We start from the raw sequence: 21,497 nt of genomic DNA, 5'->3' as shown, positions 1-21,497 counted from the left end.
ACAGTTCGTTTAACAGCACTGGCCAACGGAAAGAAAGAAGAAATTGATATAAACCGATCCCCGAAGCTGGCTGGAAAAACGAATTCAAACAAACAAGCGGCGTGAAGTGTTGTTGAAATGTTTTGCATTTATCCAAAGGCATCGGGAAACGTATTTTCAATCGAAAAAGGTACCAACACTGAAATCAAACTTGCCATACGGAAATCACATTTCCAACCTATCTTTTTTTTCTCCCGTTAAATTCCCTTTATCCATATCCATGCGCACGTACACTACGTGACGGGTTAGGGAACGAGGTACGCAATGATCGCGATAAAATCCCGTAAACATCCGGAAAAAACCTTCCGGTAGTGCAATTGAAACACGTTTTACGAGCTTAACCTTGCAACGGCCTTAAAGTAATGATGAGCTGATGGTCACCGTGGGGCGATGTCATCGTTATATCCCGTTCGAGGCGGAAGGGTTTTTGAGCGGTAATGTATGGTTTAGTTTTAAAAAAACAGAAAAAGAAGAAACGGAGAAGAGAGAAGTAGCATATTTTATAAATTGTTATGGAGATCCTACCTACGCTCCAAGCGGGTTTGCCCATCACTCGAACGAAACGCACTTTGAAGGCTCTTGTAAATCAATTGAGAAAAAAAAATCGGACGGTCTTCTGTTAAGCCGTTTTGATATTTGTGGGATGCATAGTAAGTAGGGTGTCTTTTGGTAACCTTAGCCAAGTATCCGAAACCCAGCTTAGTTTGCAAGCGAACCCGGTAGGCACATTCTGGGAAGATGTAAATTTCCTTATTGCAGGCTGCTTAGCCGAGGGCTTATGTTGAAGCTGTTTACCTTCCGCTGGTAGGATAGATTCTTGCATTATTCAATAGGTTGTTTCCTAATTTCAACAAATACACAACCGAGTGGAGATGTCCCGTTAGCCGATTAAATCGTTGCTTCGTTCGCAAGCTCATCTGATTGATTGATTGATTGTGGGTGAATGATAGTCTTGCCGGACTGGTTTCGTTTCCGCTTCCACAAAACAGACAACCTAAAACAGGCAATGATTGTTAATTACGCTGGAAATCTGCGAAAAATCTGTGTTTCCGGAAGTAAATGGCTGTATCTGATAGGCCTAATGTAGATAAATACGAGTGGTTCCAATTTCCTACCATTTCTCACCGCCATACGATTTCTTTTCACTTCTCTTCGCTTGCTGTAGATGGTTGTTGCCAGAGGGCTGACAACAAAAAATAAAATCAAAACCTAGAAATAGAACCACCTCCATTAGACCATTAAGGTTCAGGTTTATGGGGCAGCCTGATCAGTTTCAATTCTATTACCTTAATTCGATTACCATCCCGTCAGATGAACGAAACGTCCAGCTGGACGATGAAGAAAAGCCACCAGATCTAATTGTATCACCTGCAGCACAACCTTCCTATCCCACAAAAGTATCGATATCGTTTTGTTTGAATCACTTTCCGATAAAGGGGAGTGTGTTTTTTTCTGTTTTTCATCCACCCCCGCCCGAAGAGTACTGTGCCACAGTCACATTTCAGCGCTAAAAGCCGGCCCTAATGAGCTTTGACATGTGGGCATGTAATTTTGTTCATCGTTCAACGAAAAAAGGTTTCTCAGGAATCAGAACATTAGGCTCAGGGTTTGTTTTTTATTTGTTGCAAATACCATCTTCCAGCCCGTTTCCTAGCTGCATTACCATGTGGTTTTGCCTTCACTATATCACTATTCACTATATTTTACTCTTTACTCACGCCTTCGAAAAGCGTACCGTCCCAGAGAGCTTTGTCCTGTCGGTAACGATTTCAACGTGCGTCCATTGTGTTGGTGTTCGGTATTGGTTTTGGCCACGTCAAGTGTCATTAGGCATATTTGAGCGCTTGACGTTCTTCTGCGGGGTTAGGAAGCGCCAAATAAATGCAAAAAAAGCACGATGGTGTACTGAACACGTAAATAACGGGTGGGTTTAGTATATTGACACTAATAGGGCAGGTAGGCGTTTTTGTGTTTTTGCATTTGAAGGCTAATTAGCATAAAGCGGAGAATGGTAAAAGAAAAACTGAGACGGAATTAATTGCAGGCTTTTTTGTGATGTGACAAACAGTTTTGCTTTATCTGTCGAAATTTATATTTTAATCAGACATTAAAAAAAACTCTTTATTTGTTTATTTCAAAGTTTTGCCCAATTTTGTTCAAACCTTTATTGCGTTTAAGTGTTAATCAATGTTTTTTTCAGTATACAATTTTATTAGTTTTTTTTGCCTAAAGTACAAATCTACTGCATGCAAAATAACATAAATTTTATGTCATGCACAATGTTGCAATCGATTCACAATACACACCCACACCATTTTATACAGAATGTTTTATGTTCTAATGCACTTTTACTCTGCCTCTTAACGATGATGAAAATATACTTCCAACAACATCACTCCTTTACGGTACATTCTTCGAAAACTAAGCACCGCACATAACCCTGCTCGTTATAAGCCTTTGACAAAATGATTATGAATGTCAAAGCAGCCATCGCTCGAACGGTGTCCGCTCCCTGATGGCTGTTCGATGGCCCCGATTGACCCATCACGGGTTGGGAAAATAACAAATTTATACTCTCCCGCACCGTGTGCAACGTGCCGTGCAATAACGAACGGTTGCGGCTAATAAGCTTTCAGTGTTTTGCAAGCGTCGCCTCCGTTTTTCCAGCTGCATTAGCAGCAACAGCGCTGAAACCGTGCTCTTTCAAACTCTGATTAACATTCATAGTTCATCCGTTCGCTCCGTGCCGTCTCTGTTATCGTTCAACGTCGTAGCAAATCGACAAACCACTGAACCGATGCGACAGCGACAAAATGAAAACTACAAATCGATACGGTTGCCGATAAATCTATTTATCATTCGGTACACTCGTTATGCACTCCGGGTTAGTCGGCGGTACATTGCATACTGTTGTAGCGTTTCTTGCACAGGAGATCGTACTGGAGGTTTATAATGAACGACTGAATAAATCAAAATTATAAAATCATCACCAAATGTGCCTTGAAGGGATCGGAGTTGTGTGAGTAGAATCGGGTAAGATCGAACCATAGGTAAGTAGTGCATTTAAATGAATTATAATACATAGAAGGTTTATAGAAATGGTTTCTAAGATGGTGCCCTAACATTCTTTGTAGGCTGCAAGAATATAACTAAGATGTCGTTAGAGACATAGGTTATTATGGTTATTACAAATATTAGATTTAGGCAATCTAATAGAAAATCCAGCAAATCAAAATTGTCTAAAAAATCTTGTTAACAATTGTTACAATCAAAAGGATTACATTCAATGATTTGTATCCGTGAATGGCTTAAGCATTTTAATAAATTTCGATTTGAGGTACGAGCAATGTTATGGAACGATTTTAACTCGTATTTGATGGTATCACTGTACAGCTAATCCTCGATACTAGGAAAGCGAAACACGGAGATTTTCGTATATGTAATTTCATAGGAATATCAAACAGTTGTCTTATTTGCTTTAATTTCGTACAATAACTAACTGAGCGGTGAAATTAAAAAAAACGCGCGTACCCGCTATCGCACATCTATAGGACCACCTGTACATGTTTTTCTTTTATTTCTTTATTTGCTTTCGCTGTTTCTTTAGGTTTTACACTAAACATATTGCATATGGCTTCATTATCTGTACAACATAAACAGCTGTAACTTTTTCTCGCTCATAGGTTGTCGATACAAATAACATTCTTTTGAAAGTATACACATAACGGCCCGAAAACCATACATCAATGGTAATGGGAAGATTATCTACATATCTTATGATCGTGATTTTTGCCTACGTTTGAGGAACCGCTCTGTTAGGAGAATAAAGACACCCTAACCAGCCCTAAACCATGTTTGACAGACGTGATAAATTTGCAAACAAACTGTTCGACAACCGTAAACTCCAAACCGATGGCATTGAGCGCATTGGACGTAGGTTGCGTTTCACATACGCATCCGAAGATAAGCGTGTTTGGGGCATCGTCGGGATCGTCACCGATGAAGCTATCGCGGTGAATTTATGATGGAATATTAAATAAACCTTGTACAAACACGCCCCGACGGCTTGTATGTGTTCGGATGGCTTACGGAAGGTGCACACAAGGTGGAGAAAAAGAGACACAAAATTTATGTAAAAGGTCTACTATAAGCTAAAAAATTGCATTGTTCAAGCGACATCTTAAGAACGGGTGTTGAAATACTGTTCAATTTTTGAATATAATCAAATTTATTCTTCCTAGAAACACTTTTTTATATTTGAATTTCGATTTTGTCATCTAATATTGTCATCTATTGAAACAATAATTTTCATAAGGAAGAATATTTTCATAAATTTCCTCTTCAATTACTCAACACGAAGACAATAAGGTACAACTCACACGAAATAATATAAAATTAAATAAAACTAATCATTTTAAGAATTTTCACAAATTTTTGATAAAATGAAACATACTACTAACATACCATCACAACAAACTGAAATACAAACATAAAACGTTCACAAGTTGTTAAATAATATGATTTTTAATAAAACAGAAATCAAGACAAGCATTTAAAGTCAATGCATTTTAAGCGCTGTGCTTCTAACACCGCCATTTGGCACTTCTAGTGCAATTAAGAGTAAAATTGGAAAAATGGGATTAATCGTTGGCGATTTAGCAAATTGGAAACTGTTATCACTTCATTTCAACCCTTCACACTGTAATACGCTTGTGCTCACGAAGCTGGGGAATGGGTGATGTCCCCGTTTGGGAGCAAATGAAATGGAATTGAAAATTTCCCAACGGAGTAGCACGCTGTTTAATCCCGTTTTTCGTCCATTGCCTTCGGTTGCCCTGGTGGACAATATGGTTCACAGTGTTGTAAAATTGAAAGACACATTAATGGTTGATTTGTGGAGCCATGTGTGCAGAGCAATGTGTTGAAGTTTGTGCTTTGCTGTTATATAAAGGTGGTTGGTATTGTCTCGTATGCACCGATTTGTAAACTAGTTGCCAAATTGAATTTTTGTTGAATTTTTTTTATACAAAACAGAACAAATAATTAGAATTTCTTTAATTGTGAATTTAGTTTATTCACTAACAAAAAGCTGTTTGATACACAAAACGAGCTTTTGCGTTTTCTAAAAGCCTGCCGCTTGTGATATCAAAAACGTTTCGAAATTATATTTGGGGTGTATACAAACAACAAGCAAACCACAAAATCAGATATCTAAACAATGAAAAGTTTTGTTATTCGAGGTAATTGAAACAATGGAGATATGTAATTAATTTCAGATAACTCTAAACAATATCACGGACATATATGTTTCGTTTAATCCATTTAATTAAATTAATTGCGGACACTATACTGTTTTGTTTTAATTTTATGTTTGAAACATGGGTTTAACGCGCTCAAGTAAATTTTATACAAATAATTATAGAGTTAACAGATCATTTATCTGCAAATATATTTATATTTGATGAGTTTTATATAAAATGGTTTCTGGAATAAACTTTTTTTCTCCTTTCATAAAAGGTAATCTCACAATAAAGAACGTCAACAAAAAAAACCTTATAATTTGGATTTAATTTCTTCATCAGAATTTCAACTCGCTGGAACGGTGAAATATATGTATCGACTTCTAGCACAAAAGACAAAATATTCCCATTGGCAAAGTTTTCACTCGTTTCGCCTTGTTTTTATCCGATTTCCCGCACCACACAAACCAGGCTTTTTTTTCATTTTCACTTCCCCTTAGCATCCTTCATTATATATGAGCAAATTTTAATCGGTTTTGCGAAAAGAGCTTTCTTTACCAGATCGGTTTTGCTTTGCGTTTGGGGGCTGAAACTTTATATCTTCCCTTGTTTCCCGCTTGCATTCGTTCATAAGCACACATACACACAAGTATGCATGATGGGCAACTCCTTTGTGCAGAATTTCTTTGTTTCGTTTTAAAAAATTTTCCTCCGAAGCAGCATTCGTTGAAAACGGTAAAAAGAGGTTACATTACCGCGCCTGTGTGCGGAAAATAAAATTGGAAGAAAGGAAAATTTATATGATTTCTACAGGATTAATAAAATGAAATCAAAATGATAATGGAGTTTAAATGGAAACCATCGAATCGGCCTATATCTATAGTGTATCTTACAGATCAGCAGTATTAGTATATTTCAAAAGCGATTGATGTGTTGAAAGTGAAATAACTGGACAAAAAAGTAGTATTTTATTGATGAAATTTCATATAGTGAATAAAGCGATACCAACAAAGTTTCATTTCAACTTTCTGCTATCATTTCCTTTGTTTGCTTTTTATAAAAGGAAGAAAAAATATCTATTGGATTGTATTTCGTATAAGTTAGAACACGCATTTAATTGTTTGAAGTACTGTTTTGTGTTAGTGTGTTGTATGAATTGTGCACTGTTTGATTTTCAATTTTGTGCATTGTTTTAACAGATCATTAAAAATTGATATCATGTCCAATACTTATTGAATAATATAAAACAATTTTTGCTTCTCTTTATAGATAAAAAAATCTCGTGAGGCATAGATCATTTCAGTAATCTGGTAAGTAAATTTAAAGCTGAACTATATACTTTTTTCAAATTTCGCTGATCATTTGCGTTAGTATAATTAGCAATGTTAGTAATTTATTTACAGTTTTGGATAAAATAATTGATAATTAGAAAATTATTCCTAATAAAAGAGGTGTACCATTTTTAGTGCAAATTTTAAATAAGTGCTAATTTTCTCACTTTGTGTTGAATATCTGAAAATGCAGAATTTATCGTTATATCAGTAGAATGACACTAAATTTAAATTACACTATTGACATTTGCATATTCCAAATAGAAGTAAACTGTGGGAAATTTTTTTTCGAACCAACGCCAATGAATGAATGAAAGATACAAAACAACTTTGTCTGGCGGAAAAGTGGATGACGCCAAAATTCGCAATCTAATTCTCTCTTACTAACGACCAGTTTTTTATCGTACATTTCTCCCTGGAGCAAGGAACGGTATCATTTGTAATCAGATATTTGATGATGATAGCTCACCAAAATGACAATATTGAATGCGAACTTTGGATGCGATTGGGAGCCATGAGGACGAAGAGACGCAAATGTCACGGTTCTAGAAAAAATGAACGATTCAAATTGAGAAATTGAATGAAAAAAGAAAAACAAAGTTTCCAAATCAAACCGTTGCAACATAAAACAATGCCCCGCTTGGCGGTCGAATGCTGAAACACGAGTGTTTTGTACAGAAATGTAAGGCGTAGGTTGGAAAAGTAAAACAAAAGCTGTACTTTATTTCAGTTTCAGTTTCGCGATTTGCCTCCGGGTCATGTTTTTGAGTGCAAATTCAAATAGGAACACGCTTTTGCTTTTCACCAATCGGCTGACATGTCGGACAGTTTAATTTTATTTGCATTTTGTCATTTCTAGTGGCCGAAAATCGATCGTTTGTGGGTGATGGGATTTGTGTTTTTTTTATTTTACTTTTGTTTTGTTTTTAATACATTTTTGATACAGCTATAACCAGATGTAGCAGTTGTCATCAAATAAAACGGTGGAGTATTAAAAGGCTTTTCAGGCAATGTTATATGCGATTAAAATCTCAATCAAACGTTACATTGATGTTTAACATTTGTTTGTTTTAGTCAGCAGGATTGTTTGTATAAAGTAGGGCAATTGTAGATTATATTTTCGATTTGTTAAATTTGTTTGTATGGGTTATTTCTCTAAGATGATTGCTTATTTCATTCCCTTGATAATATTGAAATGACTATATACCACACTATATACCACAATTTGAAATGACTTATGTTGGTAATAAATTTGATTTTTTTTTGTTCTACGTAAGTTGCGAACTATTTATTGATAGAAAAAAAAACATGGATTTGTATCACCAATTTGCATTTCACATAGGAAATATGTGCGATGAAATATATGACGAAATAAGTCGATGAATTACTGTAATGAATTAGTAATTGTGCATTCCCGAATCGAACGCAGTTCTGCATTTTTGCTTTGAAATTTGAAACAATACTGTATGTTATAATATTTTTTTTTTTCAACAAACCATGGTGAAGGATTCTGAGAATATTTTTAATTTCACTGGAACCATTTGCATAATTTAGAAAAAGGCTGAATGTTCTGCAATGCACTTCAATACAACGGATTATTTACTTATTGTATCTAAATAATGTTCCCTTCGTTATTGTTCTTGATTTTGTAATTAAAATTAACGGCGTAGCTAAAGCAAAATTTATGTTGATTGAACGGTTTTATAACACAATGCTATCTTTTGGAATGATGGGGTTGTAGAGGTCTCTGCTAATTTTTGAACAGTAGAATTTTATTGATTCAAAACTAACGAAAACTCTTAGCTCCGTTGGAAAGGAAGATGAACGGATGAATTTTAGACGCAGTTTTTATGTATCGCGAATGGACTGTCACCATTGAATTGCACTATATTACTAATCGAACTAAAGTCGTCGTGTTCCAATGAGCTAATCATTTCTCAAAAATGAAATCTGAAAATCCAACCCGCAAAGTTCTGTACAATAGCTAGTACATTATCTAAAGAGACGTGGTGGTAGGAAATTGACGAAGAGTAATGTTGATGTTGAACAAGATCTAATTTCGGATACGCCAGTTGTTAAATTGATTAATTTGTTTAAGAAGACTGAAACAAAAACTGTATATCTTATATTATACCAAGAAATCTGTCTCGAACATTTCCATTTTTTCATTAATGGTCATATCTGTATATATGTATAAAATTCTACAGTTGATTCTGTTGTTAGTGTGCAAACTCCTCCGCAACGACTGCATCGACTTGTATGAAATTTTCGCTTTACCAAAAGTATTTTAAAGGTTTTTAAGTAATTTTGGATTCACTAAGTGACCTGCGGTCAATGTTAATCTTGCATTCTATGATTGTGAACTATCTGAAACCAACATGGGAAATTAAAAGGAACTTAGGATTGCTGGAACAAAATTTTTCACTCGGACCAACAACGCCAATAAGCGCAGCGAGAACTTACATCCGCTTAATTCTTTCGCCACGCTTTCAAGAATGCCCCAGGCATTGAATATTCCGCTGTCCAGGTTGTCATGCACTGTCATGCACAATCCTCGGAAGAATAGTTTCTACCGCTACGGCCTTTCAAGATTTTTCTTACCGATACAAATTTTTCTCCGGTAATCTATTAAAATCTATTATTCTAATCTGTTATCTAAAGTTTTCCGATAATCTATTCAATAAATCATTGAGTGTTTCTAATGAAATATTCTGCAATAAATGTCAAGAGTTGTTAAGTTTGTTTGTTATGTGAAGACTAAACTTAAAAATTGTACATTAATAAAACATTAATTAAAATATTAATTACTAAACATATTATTAGCGACAAAGCAAAATTTTCGGGGTTAGTTAGTTGTTGAAAATAGATTCGGAGTTACAGGAAATATAGGAAATCTTTCATGAAATGTTTCACGGACGAACTGAAAGGGAATTAGTTAATTGAACTATTCATCTAGGGCAGTAAGTGAACTTCAGGATTAGCAAATGAACTATGTAATAATGAACTTGACAGACGAATACACAGTCACAAACAGAACGGCGCGCGACGATTACGGCTTTCTCGGCTTGGTGGAAAAAACTCCGAAAATTTACAGCCAGCACTCCGTGAGAATTTCTCACATTTTTGGTCCTTCGAACCGGATTGTGAATTCAAAGAGTTTTTTTTCGTTCAAAGCTCTGCAACAAGAGCTCGGTCGGTTTAACGCTCTGCAACAAGGGCAAGGTGTACAATTCTTCGTCGCGTCGTTTCACGCCATCGCGTTTCGCTCCGCATCAAGGGCAACGGCCAACGATTTCAGCGCCATCGTTATTTGAATTTTCGCGCCAAACTTAAACGTTTTCTTTCGTGTGTAATTTCGTCCTGTGAGTGTTTTCAAACCGTGCAAAATCATGGACAAGAAGATAAAAGCCGCTCAACTAAAAAAGAGGATCGCGGTGGAAAATATAAGTGCTCTCGAACGGTTCCAAGTGCAATTTTCTGGGGATGACGCCAAGCAAATTCCGGAGGCGTTAGAGGACTTGGAACGGCATAAGGAAGGGTTCTTCGCCGCGGTATCGAAATTGGAAGAGCTCGATGACAGTAATGAAGCGATTGAAGCTTGCATCATGGACAGGATCAACATCGAGGAGCGGTGTAGGAAGCTAAAATCCTTCCTACGGGACAACCTTCGACGGGAAGAGGGTACGCTAAACGACACATCGGGTTTGGCTTCTTCAACGCTTGCGTTTGGTCGGCCAAACGCACCACATCTACGTCTTCCGAAGATCGAATTGCCATCATTCGATGGCGACCAAACGAAATGGCTGTCGTTTCGTGACCGATTCATCGCGATGATCGACGCTTCACCGGAGCTTCCTTCGATTGCGAAGCTGGAATATTTGCTGTCAGCATTGAAAGGGGAAGCGGGGCTTCCTTTCGAACACACGCCGTTGACAGCGGACAACTACTCGGTGACGTGGGCAGCTCTTCTAAAAAGGTACGATAATCCACGTACACTAATCCGTGAGTATTATCGGAAGCTACATTCCTTTCCGCCCGTACGCGCGGACTGTGTGGATGAGTTAGTGCATTTGGTGGATGAATTCATTCGTCATGTGAATGGGTTACTAAAGCTCAACGAGCCCATCGATCATTGGGATACACCGTTGACAAATTTGCTGGTTATGAAGCTAGATCACGCTACTGTTTTAGCATGGGAAAAGCATTCGGTCCATGCCAAGAAGGACAAATACAAGGAGCTCATCGATTTTGTACAAGATCGAATACAAATATTGAAGGCGACTCGGAGTACTACTTGTGAAGATGACACGAGTACCACTAAGGTGGCTGGTACGCAGCGTTATCCAAGTTCGCGGAAGACAATCGTTCACTCAGCCGTAGCACAACCAGTGTCAAGTAGGATGATTCTATCACCACCACCGAAGTGTCCCTTGGAGTGTACGGAGAACCATTTCTTACGAAACTGTCCGGTGTTTGGCAGTAAGGACGTGCAGCAACGTCGGGAAGTGGTTACATCGAAACACTTATGTTGGAATTGTCTCGGAGATTCCCATCAAGTGAAATCCTGCAAGTCGGAGCATGCTTGTCGCACGTGTCATCAGCGACACCATACACTCTTGCATGTTCCTGCCACTACAACGATCACGATGGCAGCTCACGACGATCGCAGTTCGGTGATCCTGGAAACGGCTGTCCTATTCATCGTGGGTGACGACGGAAAGAAACATGAGGCAAGGGCGCTCCTTGATTCAGGCTCCATGTCGAATTTTATTTCCGAATCACTTTCTCGGAAGCTTACGGCTACTCGAAACAAAATCAACGTGGCAGTCACGGGCATCGGAAAAACGGCACAGTCGGCGAGTGGGTCGATCGTCGCAACTGTGGCATCGAGGAATCAATCGTATTCTAATCATCTGGAGTTCCTCGTTCTGGAGTCACTATTTGCGCATACTCCAATTACACCCATCGATACTTCATCGTGGAGTATGCCCGATCTGCAGCTGGCAGATCCTTCATTTAATGTTCCGGGCAACATAGACATCGTAATCGGCGGAGACACGTTCTGGGAGATTCATTCAGGACGAAAACGATCTATGGGCACGGGCAAACCTTGGCTCGTGGAAACATCATTCGGCTGGAGCGTGACAGGGAATGCATCAAACGGTACACCTCCTCAACCATGTCATTGTTCGGGCTACGGAAGTCCACCTACGGAAGAGAAAACAAATCAGAAGGGTTCCACTGTTTATAATAAAGTTCCTGGAAGGTATGTTGCACATTTACCTCACTACCATAATTTTGGCATCGTTTTAGAGGCATCGAAGTCAAGGTCAGACCGATGTATTTCTCGGGCCGAACGTCATTCCAAGCGCTGGAAGTATAGCCCTCGTGACAATTCGGTAAACTATCATGCAAACGTGTCACATCGTTGGAAACCAAACTATCTTTCGGATCATAAACGCTGGTTTCATTCACCACCCTGGGTTTGCGAAGAACAGAAAACAACAAGATCGAAATCTACAAGGGGAATATTGGAATGATCAATATCTACATACCATCACACGTTTATCGGCGTATCATTTCATCGCGAAGCAACGGGCTTCATCAGGCATCATATTCGGGGTAAAGAGATTTACACACTCTTTACACTACTCAATCGGAATGAGTTTCATCATGTGGTGCTACTACACATCATCTGCGGACGGTTCGGGAATATGTGTGACGGTGGCCGGGTTCACTACACACATATTATTCACATACATTCATCTCGGCATCCAACTATGCCTTTTTTCGGTTGGAACAACAGCATCGCGTTCGTATCTAAAATGCGCACATTCGTAGCGATGTTCAGCGTAGTATAGGAGGCAATAGTTAAATTTGCGAACAGTGTCAGTACACTTCATTACGGTAGAAAGTTCTCCCATAGGTTTGTACGGGAACTTTAGGGAAGCTGTCGATCAGCTCAATCAAATAGCTAGCTCGCATAGTTATCTATAAAGGAAGAAAGTAGTTAGTATCAGGATGGAACGTACTTACTTACCTTAGTGGCAAAGGAAATCTCAGAGATACACTCAAGCGTGGTTGGCTGGTTGAGATAACGGTACTCAGCAGCAACGTGATATCAACATTTGGAAGGCTAGCAATCATTCGCACCTTAAGTATGCACACACGCATTTTTCGCATACGGGATAATGCAAACAAAACTGACAGTTTAGGCTAGTTCATCGATTACGGCAACAATCGATCAAATCACAATGCAGATCAATCGTACAATTTCCGGTACACATTACGAATTACATTTAGTTAGCTTATTAGGTTTCATGAATTAAAAGAAGTTCCTTCTTTGGTGGCCGGGAATGTTGAAAATAGATTCGGAGTTACAGGAAATATAGGAAATCTTTCATGAAATGTTTCACGGACGAACTGAAAGGGAATTAGTTAATTGAACTATTCATCTAGGGCAGTAAGTGAACTTCAGGATTAGCAAATGAACTATGTAATAATGAACTTGACAGACGAATACACAGTCACAAACAGAACGGCGCGCGACGATTACGGCTTTCTCGGCTTGGTGGAAAAAACTCCGAAAATTTACAGCCAGCACTCCGTGAGAATTTCTCACATTAGTATTTCTTAAAGATTTGTCCAAAAATGATTCTTAGTCTTTGAGTTTTTCGGAATCTAAATCTTTCAATATTGATTTGATACACTCTACCTTATCTCTTGTTTAGAATCAGAGCTATACTCTACAAATCTGCCATCGGAAGGCTAAACCAGTTATCTTTAGTTACGATAACTAGGGTTTGGGCTGGAATGTTTAGTATTCCTATGTCACGTACGAATCCTACTGTTGATTGATAAAATGATTTCATTTTATCTATGTAACAATTGAGGATGATTCGAAAGCTGCAGAAGCACTCTTTATAGCTAAATTATTTTAGTAATATTATTGAAACCGATTTTATTGAGCTAAGATTAATGATCTATTGCGAAATCATTTACTAATTTATCTAGATTGCCTTCTACTTTTTCTATTAATGCGAACGGCACTGAATATGCTTTATTTTCCAATGGCGTAAAATTAGGTTTTAATATTAAACTGCCTTCAAACCCTTCTATCGTTTCTTTATTTCTTCTTTTTTCGTTTCTGTAATTTCTAAAGAGATCGTTTTACTTTTTGCCGTTACGTTTACGCATTTTTTCCCTACAGGTGTCCGAATGTGTTTGTTCTAATTTGACATTTCCGAATTCTTTCCGATACACACATTCCGGTATAACCTCATTACACGCCCCACAATCTATCTCAAACGCAATGTCTACACCGTTGATTTTTAATATGCACACTTGTGGACTAGAGACTACTATATTCGAATATGCCCGTTAGTGATACATTCTCATTCTGTTTTGTTCCGATCGCAAACTATACATGTTCGTACTTCGGTAACACGACGACAAATGACCATACTTCTTACAGATGAAACACTGCCACATACGCGCAGGACGCGCACGTCTGATGATTATGCGATCTTCCACATCCGTAACACTTGCTATCCTGCTTCGACGCGCCGCTCTGTTGGTATAAAGGTGTTCTACTACCACGGTTCAATTTCGGACCGACGCTTCGTTTTGGCGCACACTTAATCATCGCCATTTCCCTCGGTTAAGTGTTGCTCTGTTTAATGCTATTTTACGACTGAATTTTATTCTAATTCTAATACATACACAATTATACTTACATCTAACGCTTGCACTATACATTTACCTACACTTACGACACTGCACATATCACTTACAATACATATAACAATTTGAACATTTCGAAATGTTTTATTGATCATTAAAACTTACTTTTCGTAATGTTCTTTTTCCAATTTATGAATTACAGTTTCGAACTTCTACGCACACTAGCTATAACATAAAACTTCTAACGTAGATATTACACAGGTTTTGACAAAAATTGTATGGAATGTTACGAACGTAGAATTCACTGCTTTCCCAGATGGTTGATCACGTTTTCTAAAGCATCGCTAATGAGGCAATTTTTGCCTGATTTATTAATAGAATTTGTCAATACGGGCACGCTGCAGAAAAACGGCGCCTGAGGTTCCAGCAGTCTGTGCTGCTACCGTTGGCCAAAATGAACTATTAATTTAGCGAAAATAAGCACCGCTTGTACTTCATTTTCTAAAGCTCTATCTGACGGTTGGTGTGCATCATTCGCAGTTTTTTTAGCATGCTTTTTCCCCTGCTGATTGCGATACACGTTGACAAAACAGCATGCTCGTAGACTCGTCAAATGGTGTCGATAACATGGCACGTCAATCGTTGCAAAAGCAAGCAAATATTGTGCCGCTAGGCACCGTTAGGGAAGTGGAAATGACACCATAGGGCGGTTCAGTTTTGTAGCCGTGATTGGAGATTTTTCACCTCATTGCTTATTGGATGTGTTGAAAATCCTTGAATCAACACCACCATTCACACGGCACGGCATGGGCTGGATATTTTTGACGCTCTTTTTTCCCCTATTCGTTTTCTTAGGTGATGATGAGCTCTTAAGCTGTGTGTGAGCTTCATGAAGATTTTTGGCATGCATGAGGTGGCTTAAGAGAACTTGCTAGCAAAGCACGGTAAACACCATTACGGCTATGTGGTAGAGGATGAAACTTCGCGACATGTCTGGGAATGTTTTGCTCCTACGTCGATGGGTCTTAAGTAGGATTGCTTTCATCAATGTATGCTCATCATGCGACAACTCGAAATATTAGTAAAAAAAACTGTTTGTTTGCTTAGTAGTATGTTATGATGCCTAGGATCAAGGGATTGCTCCAGTTGCTCAACAACAAAAATTGTCCATCAGCTAGATTCCACAAGAATTCGAAAGATGCAAATGTCCGACTAGCACCTTTATCGATTGGAAATATATCGTTGGTAATCGCACTGCAAACCAAAACAAAATAATCGTTTAATATGCGATGTCTTTCAGGTGAAATCAAAGGTAATTTTATTAAAATTGATTATCTTAGACGAATTTTCTGTGTGTCTCCCTTGTAAGTGTTGCAACAATGTTCAAGTGGAATAAAATTACTTCAAGACCGCAGCCCTTTTTCTTTGCGTGAGAATTAATCTGAAAGTAATATCCCCTGTCTTTGAGCTTGCAATTGCCCGACCGGCTATAGGCACGCGAAATGATGGGTTTTTAATGGCCATCGTCCACCTCTGATGAAGCTTGTCCGTACCCGAATGACGAAGCAATTTTGTCAAGCTTCTGCTACATTAGTGCTAAGAGATCCGTCCAGCAGTAGGTGGTTTTACTTCCCAAATCACACAATTTTCCGTTCCATTTCCTATCCACCCGGGGTGCTCCGGTTGATGATTTTTCAGCGCACTACCTTTCGTGGTGCCATTCTGTTTATGTTTCACGTTTTGTACTAAATGGTTTTTTTACTGGTTAAACTTTTTATTTTTGCTAGTGGTTGTTCTTGATTTCTTGAGCGCATTTCCCGTTCTAGCTTATCCAATCCGATTCGTACCATTATCGGAGAATCGAAATTTAAAAGCTCATCAACGAGCTCACTTTTGAGCTGAAGGGTGTTGGAAAAAAGTGAAGCAAAATGAAGCTCGCACAGTTCAACGGCGTGAAATCAGTCGAAGCTAATGCCATCCACAGCGATTGCAAATGGAAAACCGTGTCTTTATGGACCATCGGGACCTACTTTCCTATCTGCCATTCATCAGAGAACAGCTATCCATTTGCTCTGTTTGGTGGAAACTTTAGCCACAAATTGAACGGCACGGTGGTGGTGGTGGTGGTCAGGAAGATGGTGCTGATTGCCAATGAGAATAGTTGGATTGCAGCGATTGAGCTCTTTCAGTATGGCTGGGCTGAAAATCCTCTGATAGTGTGCCTGTGGATAGAAAAATGGCGACCAGAACGGGAAGCCCTAGACTCATCAGAAGGGACTGGAAGTTTGATCCGCTTCGTTAGTTAGCAACAACTCAACCGACCCAAGGAAGGCAAGCACCGTAACAAGACAATTTCGTACCGTAGTTTCAATAGCTTTCAACGTTGATCCGGTCCGCGATTGGCGCAGCATTCAGAACAACCGCACAGAAGAAACTTCGTCACGATGTATCATAAAGCTTGGGATGAAGAGACAAGGTTTCCGTTTCCGGATTCAGAAATGCCTTTCAGTGCCTAGGGCAAGGATATGTGCCTTCTTCCTTCCGATTTTGAACGAAGCCATTGTAGAACAAAATAGGTCGTCTTGAGCTGCCACCTCTATGAAAGAGGGTTAGTGATGGGAATTTATATTTGCGCTTACTGTTGTTTATTAGCGACGAACGAAACGTGCTAGCAGCTGTCACTGATTTGTACTTCCGGCAGAGTACACCATCAACAAACATTCCAAAGTCTTTGAAATAGAATAATCTTGTAATAAAAATGACAGCGAGCAAAAATATGCTATACACATAATTAAGCATAAGATGAAAAACTGTAACCAAATGGCTTCTCGCGAATTTCGTCACCAAAGGTAGAATATATAATAGAACCGATTTTTATGTGTTTATTCATCTTAGTTTTAAACCAATTCATTTTTTGAGAAAAAAAGATAAAATGTAGTGCCTTATTATTTAAATGATATTTCTGCTATCCCAATACGGCAAATCCAAATAAAAAAATACTAATATGTTTGAAGATTTTTTAAGACTATTTTACATGATACGCTTTAGTTAATTTTACTTTTTTATTTAATCACACCTAAAAAAACCTTATTATCCAACAAAGCTGAACGAAACTAGCTGCTGCATAGATATATTATGAGATATAAAAAATAACATCAGAATATATTCGTAATAAACATATTTAAAGCGGTATTTTTCCAACAGGACTCTGCTTTTTAGTGCATCGAAAAAAAATCATCTGCATACTCGTTATCGCTTCTGATATGATCGTCATCTTCGTCATCTTATGAACTGACCGTGGGCTGTAACATATCATACATTTTGCCATACAGTGGTTTTTAAATCAATTTAACCACTAAGAAATATTAAACTCCGTTATCTCGAGAATAAGGAAAATCAAACTTTATTTATAAATAACTAACTAACTGTTAACTGTAACTAACTACCACTATTAAAAAACAAAGTAAAAAACTGTAAAACTTTCTCCTTGCACCTATCGCAGGAAATCTATTTCTATTTTAGTACCTCCTTAAACCAATCAATGTACATCGATATGCGGTGTACAATGCGCAGCGAAGAAGAATTACACCGTCCGTGACTGTATATGTTGACAATATACTCGGTGAAAAGATTTTTATCTTCACTTTTCCTGTAAATGATCGGACTACCCGATGGATAACAACTCTGTTCATCTCCATATACTCCCGGAACCATACATGTTCTGTTTGGATTTGTGAATGGTTGGGCAAAACGCGCATTACAATCTCTCAAGTACATCGGATGTATCGGCTGGAAACCATCTGTGGGGAAAAAAAAGGAATGATCGTATAAAAATTACGTTGTTCACTCAAACGAATATAAGAAAATTTACTTACTTCCGCTAAAAATTTGCGACTCAACTGGATTATGAGTTTTGTTCTGCCATAAACATCCCGGGAACGTAGTAACAGTAGGTTGCACCGGTGATACAAGTTTCAACAGTGCAATATTGTTTTCGTACGATTTCACATCAAATTCCGGATGATACGCTGTCATTTCGACGGGTATAATTGCTATATCTGTAGCAAATTGTCCAGACTGGAGCCCACCTAAGCGCACAACGTCTGGAAGGTATTCTTTTGATGCCAAACAGGAAGCGGCTGCCACAACTGCACGTGTACTAATCAGATATCCGACACATTGAAACTGTATTTGCGATCCGTCGTCCCATCCTATCTCAGCCTGTAAGTAAGTAATCGTGTCAGTGGGTTTGGTGCCATTCACACAATAGACGGCTAAAAACCTACAACATGTGGTAGCCTCGTTTTTAATGGTTGAAATCCATCCCAACGCTGCTGACGTTGCTTTCGTAGATGAGCGTAACGTTGCTCGCACTCATTGAACTCCATCTCGATTGCGCTCGGTGAGGTTCTTACATCGTGATTTGGACAGCAAACTACCGAACCATTAGAGCATAAAATAACTGAATCACTGTTTTCCATTCGTTGCCGTATGCTGGGACAGGTATTGTGTAAAACACAAACACCTTCAATACCGCCTCCGTAAGTACATCGATCGTTCAATTCTAGATCTGGATTGATAAAGATCACCGAATCTCTTGATCCAGTACCACTGCTCTGTCTTTTGTTGGCTATTTCTGGTAGTATTACGGACTCGATCCATTCCCTATGGGCGTTAAACCGTACAGCTACGGCCGGTTCTCCGAAACCACAATCACGCCCAAACAGGTTCATTCCATATGCGTAGTTGAAGTATCGGGAAAATCGCCACATTTCCCGCTCAATAGGACCGCCAAACTGTTGACCGCAAGTCGTTGGGACCAAGAATGGTTTGTTCTGGAAGCAGATATGTTCCGTTTGGAGACCCATTCCGAGTTGTGTACGATACTGTTCGGCCAGTCGGCATTCGTTGTTGGACTGCAGTGTTGCACGAGGTGAGATTGCAATGGTGCGAGGATCTTAAAGTTTCAATTGCAGAGAGTGTTTTACTAATGAGGAAATGTTTTTACCTTCACAGCCTGTAACATACCGATCATTGTTATTTGTTCATCACGATTGTAGGGTGTCATATCGGCACGACCTTTCCCAATAACTTCAAACTGGGAATCTGGAATGGAATCATTATACCACACACATGCGGGAATAATCGGTACGGCATACGGGAGTTTCAAAATTGCAATATTATTGTAGTATCGCCCACTCGCTGGTTTATACTTTGGATGGACGATGATTTCACTAACATTGATGAAATTTCCATTACTCAGCTTAACTCTCATAGGGCTGGCACTGGAATGCGAATGGGAAATATTAAACATCTTTATTTTCATTGAGTTTTTCCTTTTTCCAACATACCCCATATGGGAAGCACATTCCGCCAATGTGGCAACGGCATCACGCTCAATGAGTGTACCGGAACAGTTTTCCCGACGAGGAACTATGGAATTAGCCCACATGATTTCAACACGTTGTCTACTGTCGCCACTTACCAAGTGAGCATTATCCGAATTATACGATTCGTAATTATTAGATCTCGAAACCACTACATCATCCTCGTACTCGCGCACATGTACGTAGCGCAGAGCGCAGGACCATGGTTGAAACTTTTGTACCGTCGCCGATTCTCCTTCCTTCTGGAGTGTTTCAATTATCCACTCTACGAAGCTAGATACGCGCGCATACACACCAGGATTCGCTTGTCCGCACGGTTTACCGAACGAAGTGACACCGACCAGAAATGGTGTCATTTTGGCGTTGTGCAGCAATTTCACATGCAACGGGCCACCAGAGTCTCCCTGCAAAGGCAAATTAGGATAAATGACATTTGTATACGCTGGGTTGAATCGTTCCGACTCGACTTACCGGACACGTATCCATTTTTTCATCACCTGCACAAAGATGATGCGCGTGAAGTCCATTGCGCAATCCACGCTCGGAGGAGGTGTAAAAACGCGAGCACTCAGTGTTGTTCATAGGGGTTAGGTCGACCTTTAGCAGAATATTCGTTTTGTCCTCACCTTAATGACATAACGATCGAAGTACGTGTGATTGTTTTTTTTATATCTTTAGGATTTACTGCTTTTATTATTTACAACGAGTGGGGTTTGTACTCACCAAAACCTGTTTTACCCCATCCGGCGGCATATAGCTTCGGGAAGCGTACCTCATCGTCTAGCCAAAGGCAAGCCGGTGCTACCGTTTCATGCACACTAGATCGAAAGCAATAGAACAAGAACAGATAACGAGGACAATAAAAAACACTTCACTGCGCCCGCACTTCTTCGCGAATAAAGTCATTGAATGGTACGAAAATTCTCACGTGATATTCCTTTCGAGCTGCATTAACGCCACATCGTAGTACTTGGCACTGTACCGATGCTGTTGGTGGCGGATGATCTTCACTATACGTAACTGCTGCGGAAACTCATCGTCCTCATCGCTGTAGATGTTAAGGTCACCCATACGAGCCACATCCGGTGCTATATCTCTGCGGGTGAAGTGTAATGCATTCCGATAATTAGCACAAGGAGACCGAGAGTTGTTTTAACACCAACTGATTACATACTCATCGTTCGCTGCACAGTGCGCTGCCGTAAGAATAAAGTTCTCCCATATCAGTGATCCACCGCAGCCCCAGATTATTTTGCCATCGGTTCCCGTCCATCCGATCGCGGCGATATGGGCAAACTCGCGCAACAATGCTGGATTACCGTAGGCTGGTGCCACCAACCCCGTGAAACCGTCTTTCCAGTTTCGTGTGTGACAGTCTAGTTCCGAAAATTATACCAGCTTTTGGTTCTGTTTCTTCAAATGGTGAAAAATGTCCAGCTCTACTCACCATCTAATGATATTTTATCGAACGCTAACATCATATCCATATCATCTTCGGGCAATTTTGGATCGATTGGAAACAGCTTGGATGCAGCTGCAAATATCCAATAGAACGATGAGTACATCATGAAACAATTGTTTCGACTGTTTACTTACTGTACGGCAACACCGCAATAACGAGCAATGCAAGTAACGTCCAATCACACGCCATTATCACTGAGCTGCAGTCAATCGTGTACTAATGCACGATGGGAATTCATTAGACAGTGGAAGTGCTGTGTTCAGTTGCAACAATTACCCTGTTACAACCGTTTCGTGTTCACATATACCTGCAGGAAACCGGTTTAGGTACGTCTTTCCAGTGCGTCCGCGATAGA

General features: G+C 39.3%; 3 protein-coding genes across 7 annotated transcripts in view; 2 read left to right on the top strand and 1 right to left on the bottom strand.

Annotated features, from left to right (window-relative positions):
• LOC125769640 (hemicentin-2-like) overlaps window positions 1-21,497 on the top strand; it is a 218,616-nt gene that overhangs the window by 65,810 nt on the left and 131,309 nt on the right. For all 5 annotated transcript variants that reach the window (XM_049438446.1, XM_049438444.1, XM_049438445.1 and 2 more), the window contains one exon: window positions 6,549-6,589. The gene's annotated coding sequence lies outside the window, so the exon portion shown is untranslated. The remainder of the gene's footprint in view (window positions 1-6,548; window positions 6,590-21,497) is intronic.
• On the top strand, window positions 10,000-11,993 carry LOC125769495 (uncharacterized). The gene is made up of 2 exons (XM_049438228.1): window positions 10,000-11,876; window positions 11,924-11,993. The coding sequence occupies exons 1-2, from the start codon at window positions 10,000-10,002 to the stop codon at window positions 11,991-11,993; spliced, it is 1,947 nt and encodes a 648-aa protein (XP_049294185.1).
• Window positions 17,669-21,484, bottom strand: LOC125769612 (uncharacterized). Its single transcript, XM_049438399.1, has 11 exons — window positions 21,277-21,484; window positions 21,128-21,214; window positions 20,855-21,056; window positions 20,609-20,776; window positions 20,404-20,498; window positions 20,152-20,306; window positions 19,645-20,084; window positions 19,322-19,578; window positions 18,580-19,250; window positions 18,169-18,514; window positions 17,669-18,093 (listed from the first exon to the last, which is right to left on the bottom strand). The coding sequence occupies exons 1-11, from the start codon at window positions 21,329-21,331 to the stop codon at window positions 17,807-17,809; spliced, it is 2,763 nt and encodes a 920-aa protein (XP_049294356.1). The 5' UTR covers window positions 21,332-21,484; the 3' UTR covers window positions 17,669-17,806.

Source organism: Anopheles funestus, chromosome 3RL, assembly GCF_943734845.2.
Source record: "Anopheles funestus chromosome 3RL, idAnoFuneDA-416_04, whole genome shotgun sequence".
Classification (NCBI taxonomy): Eukaryota; Metazoa; Arthropoda; class Insecta; order Diptera; family Culicidae; genus Anopheles; species Anopheles funestus.
Note: the sequence above shows the minus strand (reverse complement) of the source record. Positions and strands in the feature narration are given on the sequence as shown.

What these genes read in the sequence shown, in the direction of transcription:
- LOC125769612 (XM_049438399.1), bottom strand. Translation starts at nt 21,331, where the DNA reads ATGGCGTGTGATTGGACGTTACTTGCATTGCTCGTTATTGCGGTGTTG. An exon ending in TATTGCGGTGTTGCCGTACA is followed by an intron (nt 21,215 to 21,276) that starts GTAAGTAAACAG and finishes GGATATTTGCAG; the next exon opens with CTGCATCCAAGCTGTTTCCA. An exon ending in TGAACAAATAACAATGATCG is followed by an intron (nt 19,251 to 19,321) that starts GTATGTTACAGG and finishes TGAAACTTTAAG; the next exon opens with ATCCTCGCACCATTGCAATC.
- LOC125769495 (XM_049438228.1), top strand. Translation starts at nt 10,000, where the DNA reads ATGGACAAGAAGATAAAAGCCGCTCAACTAAAAAAGAGGATCGCGGTG. An exon ending in TATAATAAAGTTCCTGGAAG is followed by an intron (nt 11,877 to 11,923) that starts GTATGTTGCACA and finishes GCATCGTTTTAG; the next exon opens with AGGCATCGAAGTCAAGGTCA.